At 35.4% G+C, this 17,695-nt stretch overlaps 1 protein-coding gene and 1 non-coding gene across 2 annotated transcripts; both read left to right on the top strand.

The window, feature by feature from the left end:
- The first annotated feature begins 309 nt into the window (after nucleotides 1-309).
- On the top strand, nucleotides 310-381 carry TRNAA-UGC (transfer RNA alanine (anticodon UGC)). The gene has a single exon. It is a non-coding gene; the product is annotated as a tRNA-Ala (tRNA).
- A 3,440-nt stretch (nucleotides 382-3,821) lies between these two features.
- LOC110176617 (uncharacterized) lies at nucleotides 3,822-17,639 on the top strand. The gene is made up of 2 exons (XM_086828233.1): nucleotides 3,822-4,882; nucleotides 16,331-17,639. Exon 2 carries the CDS (start codon nucleotides 16,339-16,341, stop codon nucleotides 17,239-17,241), a length of 903 nt encoding a protein of 300 aa, XP_086684359.1. The 5' UTR covers nucleotides 3,822-4,882; nucleotides 16,331-16,338; the 3' UTR covers nucleotides 17,242-17,639.
- Nucleotides 17,640-17,695: the final 56 nt, after the last annotated feature.

The following is a 17,695-nucleotide window of genomic DNA, read 5'->3' as shown; positions in this document are numbered from 1 at the left end:
GAAGAAGAAGAGGGAATCCGAAGCCAAAGAGAGGGTTGTGAAAGAAACTGAGTGGAGTACAAAAATAAACACATTTATTCTTAATAAATATATAATAAATAAATAAATATAAATAATAATTAATTACATTTATCACAACTTTCTTTATTTGGTTTCTGATTCTAATTACAATACGATTAAATTTTGTAGTCAAACGTTTCATTCGTGCAAAGAGAAACCCAGTATGTACATACATTTACTAACTGCTGCGTCACTATTTCGGCTTAGCCACTTCGTTCGTATAAGCATTTAGCGCTCGTTGCCCGCATGGGGGATGTAGCTCAGTGGTAGAGCGCTCGCTTTGCATGTGAGAGGCCCCGGGTTCAATCCCCGGCATCTCCAAGTACTTTTTTTCTATTTGTTTATTATTTTTTCGTTCTGTATATCTTTTCCACGATCGCTCGCCGTCAGTGGTGATGCTCATTTGCGGTACTTTGTCTCTGCTGTCTGGGTCGCACTGAAAAAAAGCGACACGATCACATCTTGGTTGGCGGTTGAAAATGATTCCGATTCCGAGATCACAAAAATTAAATCGATCGCATATTTTCGCTTCTTCGTAAAATCGATAAAGTGATCCATGTGAATACCAGGCGAGCAGCACTCAGCAGCACACGGCTTGCCGCCCTCCCATTTGCCACACGCCCGCATGATCGTTTCAAAACTGTAAAATGCACTCAGTGTGCGAGTGGAAGGGAGATGGCTAGCTGGCAAGGCAAATGCTTAAGCGAGATGGCTGTAAGCAAAGAACCGTGACAAAGCAAACACGAACATACACACAATCATACTCATTCACATACACACGTACACATATGCCGGCTAATTACGCTGCGAGCGTAAAGTTTGTATGTTTGTTGTTTATTATTTTTCTCAGCTGAATTGAAACGGTTTCGCTGGCTTGCTGTATTTTCTCGACGCCTGTTCGCTTGCTTAAGAAGATTGAACGATTTTTGCACGGTTTCTTTTGGTCAGAAAAAGTTCATTCGATATTTTATTTAAATTTAAAAGCAGTTTAGTAAGGGGTATAGAGTTAAGAAACGTATTTTTTATATATTTTTATCCATTTACTTTATCATTATTTCTAACAAAATTAAGAACCAAATTTTCAGCGTTAAATTGCACTGGGTATTTCTAAAGATTTGTTCGATATTATTCAGATATTCTTTAAATATTCAGATATTCTTCAGATAACAAAAAGTTCATACGCTTCGGTTTTAATCTTTTATTTTAATTAAAAGGCAATTTTGAAAGGGATATATTTTTAAATATTTTGTATGTATTTTTAATGCATTTTTTTAAGAAATTGCGGATAAAATCAAGTACAAAAAATTAAGTATTAAATTTCCTTGGGTATTCGTGAAGATTTTTTTGTATTCTTCAGATACATTTGTAATTTTCAGGCCAAAAAATTATTACTTGCTCAGTTTTCAATCTTTTATTAAAATGTAAGGGAAATGGTATAAAGATAATTAAATAAATGAAATTATTTTTAATATGTAGAAAATTTTTAAACTTTTGTTGAATAATTTCAAACAAATATTGGATGAAATAAACGTTAAATTTCCCTTGGGTTTTCCAAAGATTTGTTTGCGATATTCTTCAGATATGTATCAGTGCCGCTTTCGTTCATTAAGTTTTTCTCCTTCATTGCAAATGCAAGTTTAAATCATTTATTACGGAAAATCCCCTAGAGGATTAGGGAAAACTTTTTTTTATTGCAGGTGCCGGAAACTTTTGGCCGAATCTCAAGGAGTTTTGCATTCTCACCTTCTTCGTTTCTTTAACGATTTTTGTTTTTGTTGATTTCCTTTCTTCGTTTTTTTTTCTTTTATTTTTTTGTGCATATAAATTTGGTGCCTAATCCGGCGACGCTTTCTCGAGAGTTGCATTTCCTATAAATATTCATGCAAATTGGCAAAAGGCGGGGCTCAAAGAAGGCGCCTCAGGAAAAGATAAACAGGAAATCTGGAAAATCGGAAAGCAGAGCAGGTGGTGCCCTTCACTCGGCCTTAATTAAATGTAAAGGCGCGCCTTAAATGCATTTGGCCCGCAATAAGTGCGGACTTATTAGCAATTTCATAATTGCCAGTACACTAGGTTTTGTCCCAACTATCTGTCTCTCTCTGTCTGACTGTCTGGGCTTTTCCTATTCCAAGGGTTTTTGTCGGTCCAACTTTTTGAAAAACTAATTAAAGCGATAAGAGTGCAGCAGCGAAATGTCGCCACGGAGTCCCTAAAAACATCTAAAAAGCACTGGGAAAAGCAACGACAAAATATTGATTAATACTTTGTTAATTTAATTAAACAAAAATATTAATAAGACCATGAAGCAATATTCTTAAAAAAAAACCCATTTAAAAATTTATTGATTTCGGGGAAAAGTAGCTAAATCTAACATTTATTTGTAGAGTGAAATCCATATTATATCTTACAATATTTTCCCTTTTGATTTATTATTTACAAATACGATATTTTCTCTGTAAAAACCTTGCCACAACTTTGACTGGCTTTTCCATTCCCGATACTTATCTAAAGATCGGGCCAAATTTGCATTAGCCCACAGCTTTTGTTTGTCCCTCAACACACACACACACACATGCCATGAAAAAGAGATGTGGGAGGTGTCCGAGGGGCGGCAAAAGTCAATTTACTTCAATGGCCAGGCGGAAATTAAATAAATTCCATGAGCTACACGTCAGGTGAGGCAGGCCGAAAGTGACAGTTGTCAGCTGTCAAAGCGGGCCAAAAGAGTACAGTTGTACCACTTTTCTATTAGTCACCCGCTGCCACCCGTCGCTTTTCGATTATTAGCCTAGATTACATATTCCTTGGTCAAGAGTATTTAGCAACATTTGATTACCTTTTCACTAAGAGATCATCGTCCATTATTGTTCATTGGTTGTGGGTGGGGGAAAAAAGAAAAGAAAATGCATATGCAGAATCCGTTTCCCTCATCCTGCCAATTGATTTCCATACAGGTGAGGCATTCGCTTGGAAACAGCAGCATTGGCCATTGCCGATAAGAGGACAGACAATGGGCATTAAATCGGTTTGAAATGGAAAACAATGGAGTGAAGGGTTTCTGTGGGTATAATGGGCATAAAAGCGAAACCATAATCTGAACACGGGCTAAAATAATCTCGGCCTAATTCCACCCAGAATGGATTTTAGCAGAGCGTATGGAAATGAGTGTGGATTTAGGGGGTGTTGTTCGAAACGAAAGACTGTGGTGAAGGAATGCCTCTTTAAAAGAGAATGATGTATCTGGAAATAGGGATTTTCGTTCCATATTTATTTATTATTTATTAAAATTTCTTTTACAAAAACACATTTAAATATTAATATTTAAACATTTTGCAGGGGAATCAATAATTTTAAAAAGATCCTACGCATCGCATTCATGTTCATTTTCATATGTAATAAAAGTAGCATGATTACTTTGATTTTTTAACATGAACTTATATATAATTTATTTTGTAATAAATATAAATGATCGAATTGTAATTTGCAATTTGCTTCCGTTCTCGTAATAATATAATATTGCCATGGCAGTGAATTACTTTCTCATTACTTTCTCTGCCTCTCTCGCTTGCTCTCTCTGTCTCTCTCTTCACCATTGACTATTTCGGTATGGGGATCCCTCTCTGTGTAGCTCTAGAGCTATCTCTTTCTCTGTACCCTTTCTTTCCCTTTCTCTAGGTATATCTCTTGCTCTCTCGCTCTCACTTTCTCTGTTCTCTTTACTCGGGGACTATAAATACAGGTGCAGCCGTTGCACCGCCCTCAGTCTGTCGGCGGTTTCCCTCCTGTTAACATCTATACTGATCGTGCTGGTGATAGTGATTCGACCCCAAAAATATAACCTGAGCAATGCAATAGATCTAAATACCTCTAACTTAATTATTAATTATTTACAAATATTGATTTGTTTACCATTCGATAGTTTCAAAATAGACTTTGGCGCCAACTTTTGCTACATTATTATACCCTTGCAGGGTATTATATTTTCAGCCAGATTAAGATTAATGCATCTTTAGCTTGATTATAAACGATTTCACATAAGAACTATGAGTATCTGCAAGGCTTTCGAATTTAGCTTTCATTTCCTTTTTTATTTGACATTAAGCATAACAATTTTATTATTTAGTATTATTTTTTCAAATTTAAAAGTAACTTTAATTTTTTAAATATGTATGTATAATCCGACAACCTTACAAAAACGTCGCTGGCTATCGATCCTCCTTTCCACCCCTTGAGATCGGACCATTTCCAGTGGGCACCCGAAAGTATGCAATAAACGGTGATAAAGATCGGGATGACTTACCTGGTGAAGTGGTAACTGTGGGACTCCGTCGTCTCTCGGTCTCACCTGCCGAAATCAGTTACGATTTGCCCGCGAAAGCGTTAACAACGTGAAACGTTCCAACGGATCTGGAAGCGAACAAGCTGGAAAACAACAACAACACCGCCGTCGTGTTTCGCTCCCTCTCTCTCGCTCTCCTGTCAACAGTTACTTTCTGCCGATAGACTTTTTCGAGTGTTCGTTTTCGTTCGTCGTTCACCGTTCACCGTTCGGCTCTCTCATTACCCTGTGGTTGTTGCTGCTGCAGCTCCTTCATTAAGCGATAAGTAAGGCTTAAACAACAACAATAAGCGCGAGTGTGAGTGACAGCAGCAGCGTTTGCATACCAAAAAAGCAAGAGTGTGGCAAAAGCATCCAACAACTGCAACAACATTTCCAAATCTAAAAGCAGAAGCGCAAAAAAATCAACAACAACAACAACAACAACGAGACATTTGAAAGGGAATTTGGAATTGTTTTTTTCGGTTTCCATTTAATTTAGCGGTGAGTCGAGAAATTTGCAGCCTTGAGACAGTTTGAAATCCACTGAACTTGAGCAGAACTCGTGGCGAGAATATCAATTAAAATCAATTAGTTTGTGAAACGTGCTAAACATAAGTGTGCAAAATCCAGTTGTACAATCTGTAATTCCCCAGTAAATATCATTGAATAATTTGCCATGATTTAACAAACTTAATAAAAATCCATTTGATTTGTTCGTCAGCCAAATTGAAAGCCATAAAAATTGCATTTTCAATAACTGAAATTAAATAAACAATTTACACACGCAAAGCGCATCGGGATTGGGGAAAAGAGAAGTCACTTCCAGTGGGAAGCGAGAGGCAAGAGAAGCTGCAATCAGACTTTACTGATGCACTGCACAACAAAGTTATGAATATTTAATTATATTTTTATTTATCCCAGCATGGATTAAAAATTAAAATTTTAATTTTAAAATATTAAAATATATTATTTAAATTGATAAAATCAAAATATAAATATTTTAAAATAATAAAAACTGAATATAAGCAGGTATAAATAAAAATGCATATGGATTGTCTTATTTTAATTTTAAAATATTAAAATAAATTATTTAAATTGATAAAATCAAAATAAATAAATTATTTTATACTAAACACTGAATATTAAATAGGCACAAATGAAATTACATTAGTATTCGAAATTTTAAGTACACAGTATTTTAAAATCAATAAATAACCTAATTTATTTAATAGTTTTTCAACAAATATAATATGGAAAGTTAAAATGATCGTATTTTATAAAAAACTTGATAATTATGGATTCCGAAATAATAAATTTGTATCCTTAATTATTTTCACGGTTCTACAATTCAAAAAAACTTATGAATACATAGAAATTGTTACGGTGATGATATTATTTTTGTATCCATTCATATACACATGCATATAAATGTACATATTTATGTTGTCTTGTTATTATTTTTTTTCGGTGCACTCAAGCTGAATCAATAGACTAAATAAACGAAATTAAAATACATTTTCATTGCGTACCGTTAAAACGTGTTGCCCTGCTAACTGTTTTTGGCCGCACTAGCGCTAAACACCGCCTTACATAATAATTGTTTTGATTTATTGCCACCCCTCCTTGCTCGTACCCCTCCCCTCTGCCACGATCGGTTGCATTACATAAGTGCGAATGCGACATGCATGCGATATATTGCTTCTCTTTTTCGCACTTGCTTATCTCTTGGCGGCCTCTCTTTTTGGCGCTATTCATAATTCGCTTTCAGTACGACGGGTTTTTTTTTTACCCTCCACCTCCTCTTTCTCCTCCACCTCCACCTTCTTCTTCTTCCAGGCACTCCCCAAAATCCACCTCACACCAAGTGACAACTCCGGTATTCCAGCTATGTTCCAAAGCAGGTTTCTTTGATGGTTATTTTCTGCCTCTTTTTTTCTATGTTTTTGTTTAGACTTTGCTTTTATTTTAGTCGTTTGTTGTTGTTGTTGTTGCTGCAGGTATTAATTCACCGGTTTACTTCACCTGATTTGCTGGTTGTGTGCATTTTTGTCGCGTGTATTACTGGTTTCTTTGCTATGTTTTCTGTGTGTTTTTCAAACAGTTTTTTATCTTTGTTTCTTTTTTTTATTTTTGTGGGCTTACCTGTGTGGCACCTGCCACGATTCAGATCCAATCTTCAACGTTCTGCGCTTGTCACTGCTTTTTATATAGGTGACTATACGCCATGCTAATTCGATTAATGATCCCCTCTTTGGTATTTATCGATCGGACTTTGCATTTAACACGGTTTCAGACCGAAGCTTTTTGACACATTTTGGGTCTGGAAAGATCTGTACAAGATATTTTTGGCCAGAAATTGCTAAAATACAACCAGTTTCTGGAAAATATGGGAACTGGCCCAGAATCAATGGAATTTTTGTCATAAAAGATGGGATTAAGATATGCCAATATAGTCGGGAATATGATATTTGTTTCTAAAAATACTTATAAATAAATTAAGAAAAATCTATAATTTATTAAAAGATTTAATAAAAAAAACTTGGATTAATCAAGGTTCTAAGTCAAACATGATTACCAAGAAAGGATTGTCTCATCCTAACACCTTTTTTGGAAATTCCCAGAAGTTGTTCCCTAGCGAAATTCAATTCAATTCAACAAAAAAAGAGAGATCGCTATAGATACACCCCTAACAAACCTATTTAAAACCCAAAATTTAAGCCATAGATAAAGATATTTTGATTAATTATGCGATTAAGTGAAGAAGTGAAAATATATCCAAATAATAAATCATTTGTTAACTTTTTTTCTGGCTAACAGCTGATTGTGAAGGCCGAAAGTGATCGTGTCTGGTTTGATCGCATTTTCGTATCCGCAGCCTTGAATTCGAAATAAGTAAACAATGATAACCGACCGAGCTTCTATAGAATTCGCAAAAACTGAGGCTACTTATCATATTTTAGGCGAAAATCAAATCGTGACTCATAAGGTTCCCACATCCATTCATTTGCATTTTGAGTGGCATGCGAAAACCTTAACAATTGCAGTGTCTATGCACAATGGATGCTACCTGAACGTGTTGTATATATGTACATACATTTTTCCATATAAATTTTAAGCATTTGCAAAGGTATTTTTTTCGTATATATCATTAACTTGTTTGTGTGCTAACTTGCACACTTGGCTCTGGTATTGTTTGTACATGATTATTATTTCTACTTAAGCTGGCGATCATCGCTTTTTCTAAACGTTAATTTATAATATTCTCAAGGTCTTTCGCTTCACTCAGTAAACATTTGACGCAGTCGATTCGAGATTCGAGTATTATATAAAAAACACACAAAAGCTGAACTCTACCGAAAGCTAAAAGTTCATATATCTTGGCTTAGAAATTTTACTTTTCGCTTTTTAATAAACTTTCGAAAAAAAACAAGAAAAATATAAATAATGGTATAATTTATACAAAATATGTGCCTTATTAAATGAGCAGCCAGACGAACGAAAACGAAAGCCCCTTTCCTGGCCGGAGTTTCGGGTCTGACTCTGGGATCTTTCAGAAAAAATGTTTGGCTTTCCTACTACTACTACTACTACTCCCTTTTTTGTTGCTCTTTTTTTTTTTGTTGTTGATTTTTTGTATCAGACAAAAGGCCCAAACAAGATTCAAGAGCCGAAGAAACGCCTAAAAAACATCAGAAGCAGCAGCAGCTACGAAAACAAGTACAAAGCCAAAGATATTTCAAAAGGCCAGCACAAAGCGGCCACGGAGAGGAGACCAGACCCGGGCAAAGCCAAAAAACAGGTTCTAGAATCAATTTTTATTTTCTCAAGCTCAACCAAAAAAAAAAAAAAAATAAAAAAAATAACTACAGAAACAGAATAAAACGAAATCCAAGACGCAACAGGAAAGAAGAATTTGAGAGTTAAGTGAAACGAATTTGAGATGCTCTATAAAGAGAGGGGTGCAAAAATATGGGTTTTCCCAAAAAAATTATGAACAAATTGTAAATATTAATATTTAATATTATTAAATAGAATATTATACAGATAAACAAAATATATATTGATGTAATTTTGGGAATTCTTATTCATCATTTGCTTTTACTTTTAATATGGTGATGTATTTTATTTTCTAAGCAATGGTCTATATGGAAGAGATTTAAAAGTATGGGTTTCTAATAAAAATATGAAAATATTTCAAATTTGAGTACTTATAGTGTATAGTTTATATTCAATAGGAAACTATATAGAAATAAAAAATATATGTATAGTGATATAATTCACGAAATTGATATTGCATCCAAAGCAATAATCAGAGATTCAACATTTCGTTTATAGAGAGGCCTCCTTTATCTAATTATTATTATTAATATTAAACGTTTATTAAAAAGGAATCTATAGAGAAATAATATATATAGTAATTAAATTAGTGGAATTATTGCTTTTAAAGCATTATTCATTTGCCCTTCTATAGTGTTATATATTATTTTCTAAAAAATTAACCAACTTTCATACCGATTTCTCCCAATCCAATAACCCCCTTGGGATAGGGTATATCGAAAATATTCACCGCCTGAACGCACGAAAAATATTTGAGGCAGCAGCCGCAGCATCAAAATGAATTTTTGGTTAGGACCAGGTTTCTACAGATACAGAGATACACAGATACTGCTTCTAAGTGGCTCTCTGCCTCTGCTCCCCTCACTTAGGGCGATCTTTAAACCTTTTCTTTTTTTCTTGCTCTTTCTTTCTGTTTTTTTATTTTTATTATTAGTTTGCGGGTTGCTAAAAAAGTTTCTGTACTCAGTCGGGAGTGTCGTCAGTTGGTTGGTATCTCGGTGTGTGTGCCCAAGTATCTGTGTGTGAGTGCCACATGCACACGTTCTGTCAGATACATTGCGCCTAGAATTTTTGCAGCCAAGTTTTATGAGCTTTTTTTTCGTGAGCGAAACAAGTTGGTTACATTTATGGCTTACAGCCAAAAAAATCATTTTTTTGTTGCTGTTGCATCTGCAGACCTGCTTTGGCAGCGTTTTAATTCCTCCTTATTGACCCTTCCTCTTGTCTTGGGGAGTTCTATAATTTTACACGTAATTTCCCCCAGCTTTTTCCTGTTGTTTTTCTGTTTTCTGCTTTTTTTTTGGCGACTCTGCAAATTGCTTATTAAAGTTTTGATTGATTGCTGAGCACGCCCTGAGATCCGTTGTATGAAAACCAGAAACCTGAAACGCCAAGAAATGATATAAGTTAACCCTCTTGGGGTTTCTCTTTTTTTCCAACTCTTCTCTTTTTGATGGTAATGAAATGTACAAGACGTAATTGCAAGATTCACTTTTATTTTTTGAGGAGTTCAGCTTTAATTTATTACAGATTTCTTACATTTTTAAGTAGCTTACATTATAGGAAAATTAAAGGAATGTACACCTTTGTAATAGAATTTCTGAACATTAAGAAAGATCATCTTCTAATTATAGATTTATAGCCTCACAAATAAATTAGTATTTATACTCTGGGCTATAAAATGAATGCATCTTTAAAGCTGTTTTTCCCCTTTAGATAAAAAATAAAATAAACAAACTTGTTGCCAACTTTCCCATGTGACCAACAAATGAAAATAAACCATAAAAATCATATTAAACATAGCAAAACGATTCGTAAATATTTAGTTTTAACAAATATTTGGTATTGGGCGCGGCTTAATTGGCAAGACAAGGGCTTAATAGTCAAGTGACTTCTCTCACCTGTCCCCTGAATGCACCTGTCCGAGAGTTGGAGACTTAAATCCAAGTGTTAGCCTCAGTTTCTAAGCCAGGGGCCAGTCGGGTCACATTCAGAGTCAGAGTCACAAACAGATTTACATTCACATTACAGCATTCGTTCGTTGTCATTGAATAATAGAAAAAACCACATTAAGAATGTGAGGTTTTAGGATGTAACGAATACAAAATACCTGTATTTACACTTAAAGAATTAATATTAATACTTTAAGGGAGTATATTTCTATCAGAAATGTTATATTTCTTCTTAATTTAAGAGTTATAACAATACAATGAAAGTTTTGTATAAAATTTGTTCCTTGTATTTTTGAATATTGTACCCTTAAAACTAAACAAATAGTCCTGACAAGGCTTAAGCTTAAACCAGTTATTCTCTAATCCCCTCGACCTGTTACAACCCTTCTCTCTAGCCTCCAATACCCCTCTTTGTACTCATTAGCAATGGGTATGCAAAGAATAAATAATCATAACCAGTTTTGCAGAGTTTCCCAGCTGTACTCCAAGGTATTTGCTAACAATTCTCAGACGCCCGCGACGACAAAAAATAACCCAAGACGCATCTTCTTTTAGCATCTGAAAAACTCGCATCTCATAGTTCGCATCTCACAGCTCGCAGCTTGTATCTTGTATCTTTTGTGCTAGGAGAGAGGCTGCTAATGAAGTTTTATGGAGATGTGTGCAAGTGATTCATGAGCGGCTGTGAAACTGTCACCACTTGTATCCGTCTTAGGTGCTAAACGAACCCTAAAAGCTAATCACTTTGGCGTCATCTCCCAAAAAAATAAAATCAAAATAAATACTAGAACTCACATAATTAACCATGCATATCAACGAGAGCGACCAAAGGGCCATGGGCCAAAAAAAAATTCCTTAATTAAAAAACAGGCTGCGATAAGATACGCAAGCGAATCTATTAAACACGGTCACAATATTTGATAAAGTCAAACACAAGAATTAAAATGTGTCTCAGATCGTTAAGATAAGAGTAGACCAGCGAAAATCAATTATATATGTGCCTCCTTAAAGGCTATACATATATAATATTATGATATAATTTATATGAAAAATCTCCTATAACGATCCGCAGATAGTGAAAGTTCTTCCTGCTCTCTTGACTCTTGGTATATTTTTATTTTTTTGCTTGCATAAAAATCTCAGTTAAAGTTGAAGCACTCCAAAATAAACACACAAATGTCGTCAGCCTTTGTTTAATTTATTACGTAGCCTCAAACTTTTAGTCACTTTTATTATCATTATAGCTTTACTTGGCAGTGAAATATTATTGCCATAATTTGATGTTTTTATTATTTTTCAGTTGGTTTTAAGTGACTAATGATGCAAAAGGGAGGGGTTACATAAAATTTAAAAAAACCAAGTCAAGTTTTTCTACTCATTTAGCTATTTATGAACAGGCTAATTGAGATTTTTAAGGTTTTTAGGGGAATGTCGCTATAGTTTCGGGTATATATCATAATACATTAACCTGAGAAGGTGGACATTGGGGTAACTCCTCTAAAAACTAATGTGTAAATAATTGCTTTAGACTCAAAAGTATTTATAGTATTTCTTTAATTTATGTATATCGGAAATCGCAGTGGAATGAGTCGATCACTTTGGTAATATCTGATTACCAATCCGTTCCCAGGAACTGATATCTTAAATACCCCACAGGCATCCCACAGGTATGACTCAGGTGTGTTTAGCACTCGCCTCATGAATTTCTCACCTGAGCAAAGTAAGATAGAGAGGAGACGTTTTCTTATTAAAATTTTATTGCGATAAGACCAGAATAATCCCCAAGCAAATGAATTCCACAGTTTGGCTATATTTACATAGACCTATAATTAAATTCCATTTCGAGTGTGCGAAAAGGTAACAATAAACCGAATTTAATTAGAATTAACTTGCAAGTTTGCCGCCCATAAACTGAGAGAATTTCCCGTTGGGAAAATCTATCTCATGATACCTATACTATATTTGCTATTTTTGTATTTATTGTATTTTTTTTTTTTTTTGGATATAACGGATATGGTAGAATCCCTAGGTGAATCGAAATCAACTACCTGTAAGTGCCTAACGGCTAATTTGCTTTAATGATGAGAAACCGCTTAGGTAAACAAACAGCAGGTAACAACAATGGAGGCTGTCTGTAGTTGCTGCTGCTGTCCCCATGCGGGCTCTCAAGAGAGCCGGGGGAAGGTGGGGGCTTTTGGCCAGCATTCTGAATGATAAAACCTGACAGGGTACTCTACAGTGTGTGTGTGTGCGTGTGTACTTCATGCTTGATTGCAAATTCAATTAAAGTTTGCGCAGTTCTCCGAGACTCTGAGCAAGCGGAGAAGCGAAGAGAATTGAGCGAAAACCCCAAAAGGGATAGGAAAACGGGAAATCGCTTGACAGGGCACAAAAAGCGATTTATGAATTTGCAAAAGACTACCAATTATAGAGCTGGTCAAGTTATAGCCCAGTTAAGAAAGAGAACAGAAAGAAAATGTGGAAGAAAAAAGGTATATAAGCAAACTTTTACGATCTTATAAGCTAGAAATTATATATTACCCTCTACAGGATCTTACTCAAATTTTAAAAATATATGTATTATATGAGAAATTATTTAAAGTCTTTTCTAAGGTATTACAAAAATATATGTATAATCAAAATTACTCATAATTTATATAAGAAGTTTGTTAAATGAACAAATACTTCAGTTTCCATTCTAAAAAACAAAGTTCTAGTCCCCTAAAACCTTCAAATTTAATATAATACCTTAATTTATAATTATATTAATAATTTTTCAAAGACATTTCAACACTTGATTTCACATTGAAAGCCTATAAATAACCTTAGAACCCAACATATGATTAAAATACCTGCTAAATAACCCAAACAATTGCATTGTAATTAGTCAAAAAAACAAAAGAAACCCTTGATTAGTTTCCATTATTTTTTAGCACCATCTTCAATTACAATTTAATGGCCATTTTTATAATAATTGGTATACCTTATTAACTACAAATACAGCATTATGCGAGCATGTTTCATTTAATTTCCGTCTATCAATTTAACGATTTCTTTGTTTGTGACGTTTTTTTTATATTTCGCCAAATGCCAGTTCCGCTTCCTAATAGAAACCCAAATCAAGCGGTTGAGTGCCATAAACCCACATACATGCCAGTGAAAACAATTATTATTATTATTTTTATTATTATTTCAATCCCATGCAAACAGATTCCCCCGTGAAGCACCCACAAAATAGTCTTATTGTTGGTTCTGAATTGAATTTTTTTGCGCCTCATTGTTTACCTTTGTATTGAATTAAAAATCGCTTACAGTTGAAGGGGGAGGGGAGGAGATGGAGGCTGGACAACAATTGGCGGGTGGGAAAGTCAAGGTCATTATCCACGAGCTCATCTTGTTTCAATAAATTTAGCCCTCGTCGTGATCGTCATGAGCTAATGCTTATATCCATAAATCTTACAGCCTCTCCTCAGTTGATGATTCAACTTTAAACACAAAAAATAAAATCATAAAGAACCAAAACAAAAACATAAATAAGTACAATAATAAAAGGCAAACTAATTTTCAATGCCTTTGTAATTTGCAATACCTGAGACACTCGGCGATTGTTATTTTTTGTTACCCTTGCAGAGGGTACTCTAATTTTTATATATTCTTGATCAGTATAAATATGGGAATTTTTCTAGCTATGCCTGACAGAAAACATTTTTGTTGCCTTTTTTCAAACTTTTAAAAGGGGTTACAACGTTTATAATTTAAAAAAATTGTTAAAAATTTTAATTATCTTAAATTAAGTATGCAGACTTATAACCCTAATAAAAACTAACATAGGACATATTTCCGAATTAAAATTAGTGTATTTTTGGCTTAGTTATGAGTTTTTTAAACTTTAATTTGTCCAATAATTTTAATATAAAAATATTTATAAATAGGGAATATAAAAAGCTTAGTTATGATCGATTTCCCATTTGATCTTAAAATTGAATTGCTAAGCTTGCTTTTTAACTGTAACTACTTATCTTTATACATTTTTAAACTATTCTTCCTTAATACACACATGGCGTATACTTAATTTAAGGGTTTTTATGTTACGTATACGCCATGTATGCTAGATCCATCTTAAATCGAAGACTATTTTATACCCTTTCTGGGTGTTATTAGTTTAGTCAGCAGCTTGTAACGCATGAAAGTAGTTATTTGCAGCCCTATAGTCCATATATATTAGTTATGATCAGTTTTTAAGTTCGGCTCTGACCCAATGCCAAGGGTATGCAAACTTTGACTTCCCAAAGTTAGCTTCCTTTCTTATTGTTTGTTTTTTAATTATTTAAAGTTCAGGGGCTTTGAAGCTAATGCTGCTGCTGCATTTGTTGTCTGAAAATTACTGGCAATTAATATTGGAGAGGAGACTTTATTGTGAGAGGCCCCGATGACTACAAACTTTGTGAGTGTCTCAGGGATAATTAGCAAGTTTACAAGCTAAATTTAGTGGTTATTTATTATGAAGATCATCTAGATTATATAGAAGTTTGTCTTAAAGGATTTGGAAATACATTTAGATTGGAATTGTTATCAATTAGAGAACTGAAAGACAATAAAGCAAGAATATAAAGTCAGCAACATTTCTATTGGCAAGACCCATGGCTGTTGTGCAGCATGTAGCTAGCAACATGTTTCGTTACTCTGAGCAGTATGTTCCTAACAATTGTCAACATTTTCCTTTTGCCTTTCCGACTGTTTAATTATTATTATTTCGTTATTAATAATTATTAATTATATTAAATTTCCATATAATAATATTGTATTTTCATTTTAAATATTAGCCTTCTCTAGATTAACAACTTTTGCTTTTTATTTAAAATTAAGTTACTCATTTTCTATCTACCATATAATTCTCAAAGTACCGGGTATCTCACAGTCGGTCACATTCGACTTTAAATTTCCTACTAATTTACTTATGTAACTAAAAACGCATTTCCCCAACTTGGAATGTACACATTTTATTGTGACACTTTATAATTTATATTTAGCTACAAATATTTTTGCAATATTCTATATTCAATTTCCCAGAAAAATCACGTTCCTTACTAGCAAATTGTCACCGTGTAGCGATAAGCAGGCGTACTAAATCAATTTAGACCCATGAGCACATGCATATGGAATTTCTATTTGGGCATTCGATGGTTTCCACGGCCCAACGTGGAGTACCGACGAAAACAAAACCCAAACTTAAGCACGGCCATAAAAGGCGATATTTGCCGAGTAATTACACTTATGGCAAGTACTTGCCATAGAAACTATCGCTCGGCCAATTGGAATAAATAGAGCCAAGCAAACAGCACGTATTAGCCGGATTTCAAACTGACTCTCTTAATCGTTTTGGGGTCAGGTGGTTAATGTGGGTCAGTCCAGCATATTGTCAATATAGGCGGCGGCACTGTGTCATAAAGGAAGCCAGTGATAAGGTGGCCAAAAAGCTGAATGGGCGAGAAGTTTTCGTTATCATTCAGTAGTCGCCGCTTGCCATAAAAATATATAGTATGAATGTATATATATCTATACACTGGACTTGTTGATTGCCAGTCTCTCTCTCTCTGTATAAAACACACAATTTAATGACGAACTTGGTATGATATTGTGACATTTCCATTTCAGACTCTTGTCTCGCTTTTCAAGGAACAAAACCTCATTATGAAATCTGGTATTTTATCACTAAATGTTTCTACGCCAAATGAGAAATATTAGAGGCAAAGCTTTTAATGCGAACGATTGTTACCCTGTAAAGACGGAAAAAATTCCCTCTTTTCATTGCTTTGCCTGCAACACACAAGCATTACCAAACAAAAGAGTTTCTCCTAAGGTGTACATATTAAAAGATAAATTCAGTTTTTAAAGAGACATTTCTATATCCCATATTGAAAAATTAACTAAGTCACAGAATTTAGAAATATTTAGAACAGAATATACCCTACAAAACGATGTATGCTTAGGGTATCATCCCTGTACTATCAAAAAAGTAAACAGTACAAAACAAATTCATATCGCTGTCGCCAATTCAATGAGCCAAGTCAGTTTGCGGTTAAGCTCTGTTCAAATCTCCCTGTCGAACTTGATAAATGCATTAAAAATAATATTTATATTTGTTTTTTTGTCTCCATAGAAATCACCATGTCCACGCCCACTTCCCCCAAGACACCCACACCGCCCACTTTGCCGCCAGGCGTGACCAAGACCTGTCACATAGTCAAGAGGCCCGATTTCGATGGCTACGGCTTCAATTTGCACTCGGAGAAGGTGAAGCCAGGACAATTTATAGGCAAGGTGGATGCCGATTCCCCGGCAGAGGCAGCTGGCCTTAAAGAGGGCGATCGCATCCTGGAGGTCAACGGTGTGTCCATTGGCAGTGAAACCCACAAGCAGGTGGTGGCACGGATCAAGGCCATTGCCAATGAAGTTCGTTTGCTACTCATCGATGTGGATGGCAAGGCCATAGAGATGAAGTCCTCGTCTCCTCCAGCAGCAGCTACTGCCGCTGCCTGCAATGGCAATGGTAATGGAGCCAGTCAGAATGGTTATGAGGGCACCAAGCAGGAGATGCCGGGAGCCAGTGCCAACATCAGCAGCATTAGCATGGTGAGCACCAAGCGATCCTCGAATGCCAGCAGTATCCAAAGCGGCAGTACCATGAATGCCTCAGACTTGGATGTGGTCGACAGGGGACTCCCATCGCCACCGGCGCCTGTGGTTAGTCCTCTGCCTGTGCAGCAGCACAATGGCAGCAAACCCTCCTCGCCGATCAATAACAATATGCTGATGAGCACACCGCCGCCGCCATCTGCCACCGGGCTTAACAACAATGGCAGCGTCTACAACACCAACGGGAATGGCACCAATGGCATGACCACGCCCATAACGCCAACTCCAGCGGCGGGTGGCAATCGAGCGGGAAGCCTGAACTTGCCGCTTACAGCCGCCGAAATGCGTGCCAAGCTGGCCTCCAAGAAGAAGTACGATCCGAAGAATGAGAGTGTGGACCTAAAGAAGAAGTTTGACATTATCCAGAAGCTTTGAGACGAATGGAACACCAATACTTGTTATAATGTCAGGATGAGGAGCTTCTAGAGCTGGTTCTGTCAGGCACACACCACAAACACAAACACACCACACACACAATATACAATATATGTTTAGCTAGTAGTTACGCAGAGTCACTTATTAACTAAGCAAGTTTTTAATTATTAGCCCCTAAGAGCGAATGGAACGAACTAAAAGGCGGATGCAGCGAAGGATAGCGCTTACCCCTTGGAATATCTATCACAGACGACTTGAAACGTATTCATTCTTTTGCAAAATTCATATTGGCAATGTTATTTTGAGCGCTGCGGTTCAATGAACAACTTTCGTTGATTATGTACTTTGGTTTTTGCTTGTATTTTTGTACATCAAATAAAGCAAAATGATAAAAGAAACAAGTGTTTTTCTAAAGTGGCACCTGAGCAAATATTCAGCGTAGAGTAAAGTTTCT

The sequence above is a fragment of the Drosophila serrata genome, unplaced genomic scaffold (assembly GCF_035046125.1).
Source record: "Drosophila serrata isolate PLE 108 unplaced genomic scaffold, ASM3504612v1 contig_184, whole genome shotgun sequence".
In the NCBI taxonomy this organism is placed as follows: domain Eukaryota; kingdom Metazoa; phylum Arthropoda; class Insecta; order Diptera; family Drosophilidae; genus Drosophila; species Drosophila serrata.
This window is presented reverse-complemented; position numbering and strand designations above follow the sequence as displayed.

Bases quoted from the DNA above. Each gene is read 5' to 3' on its own strand.
- LOC110176617 (XM_086828233.1), top strand. From the start codon at position 16,339: ATGTCCACGCCCACTTCCCCCAAGACACCCACACCGCCCACTTTGCCG.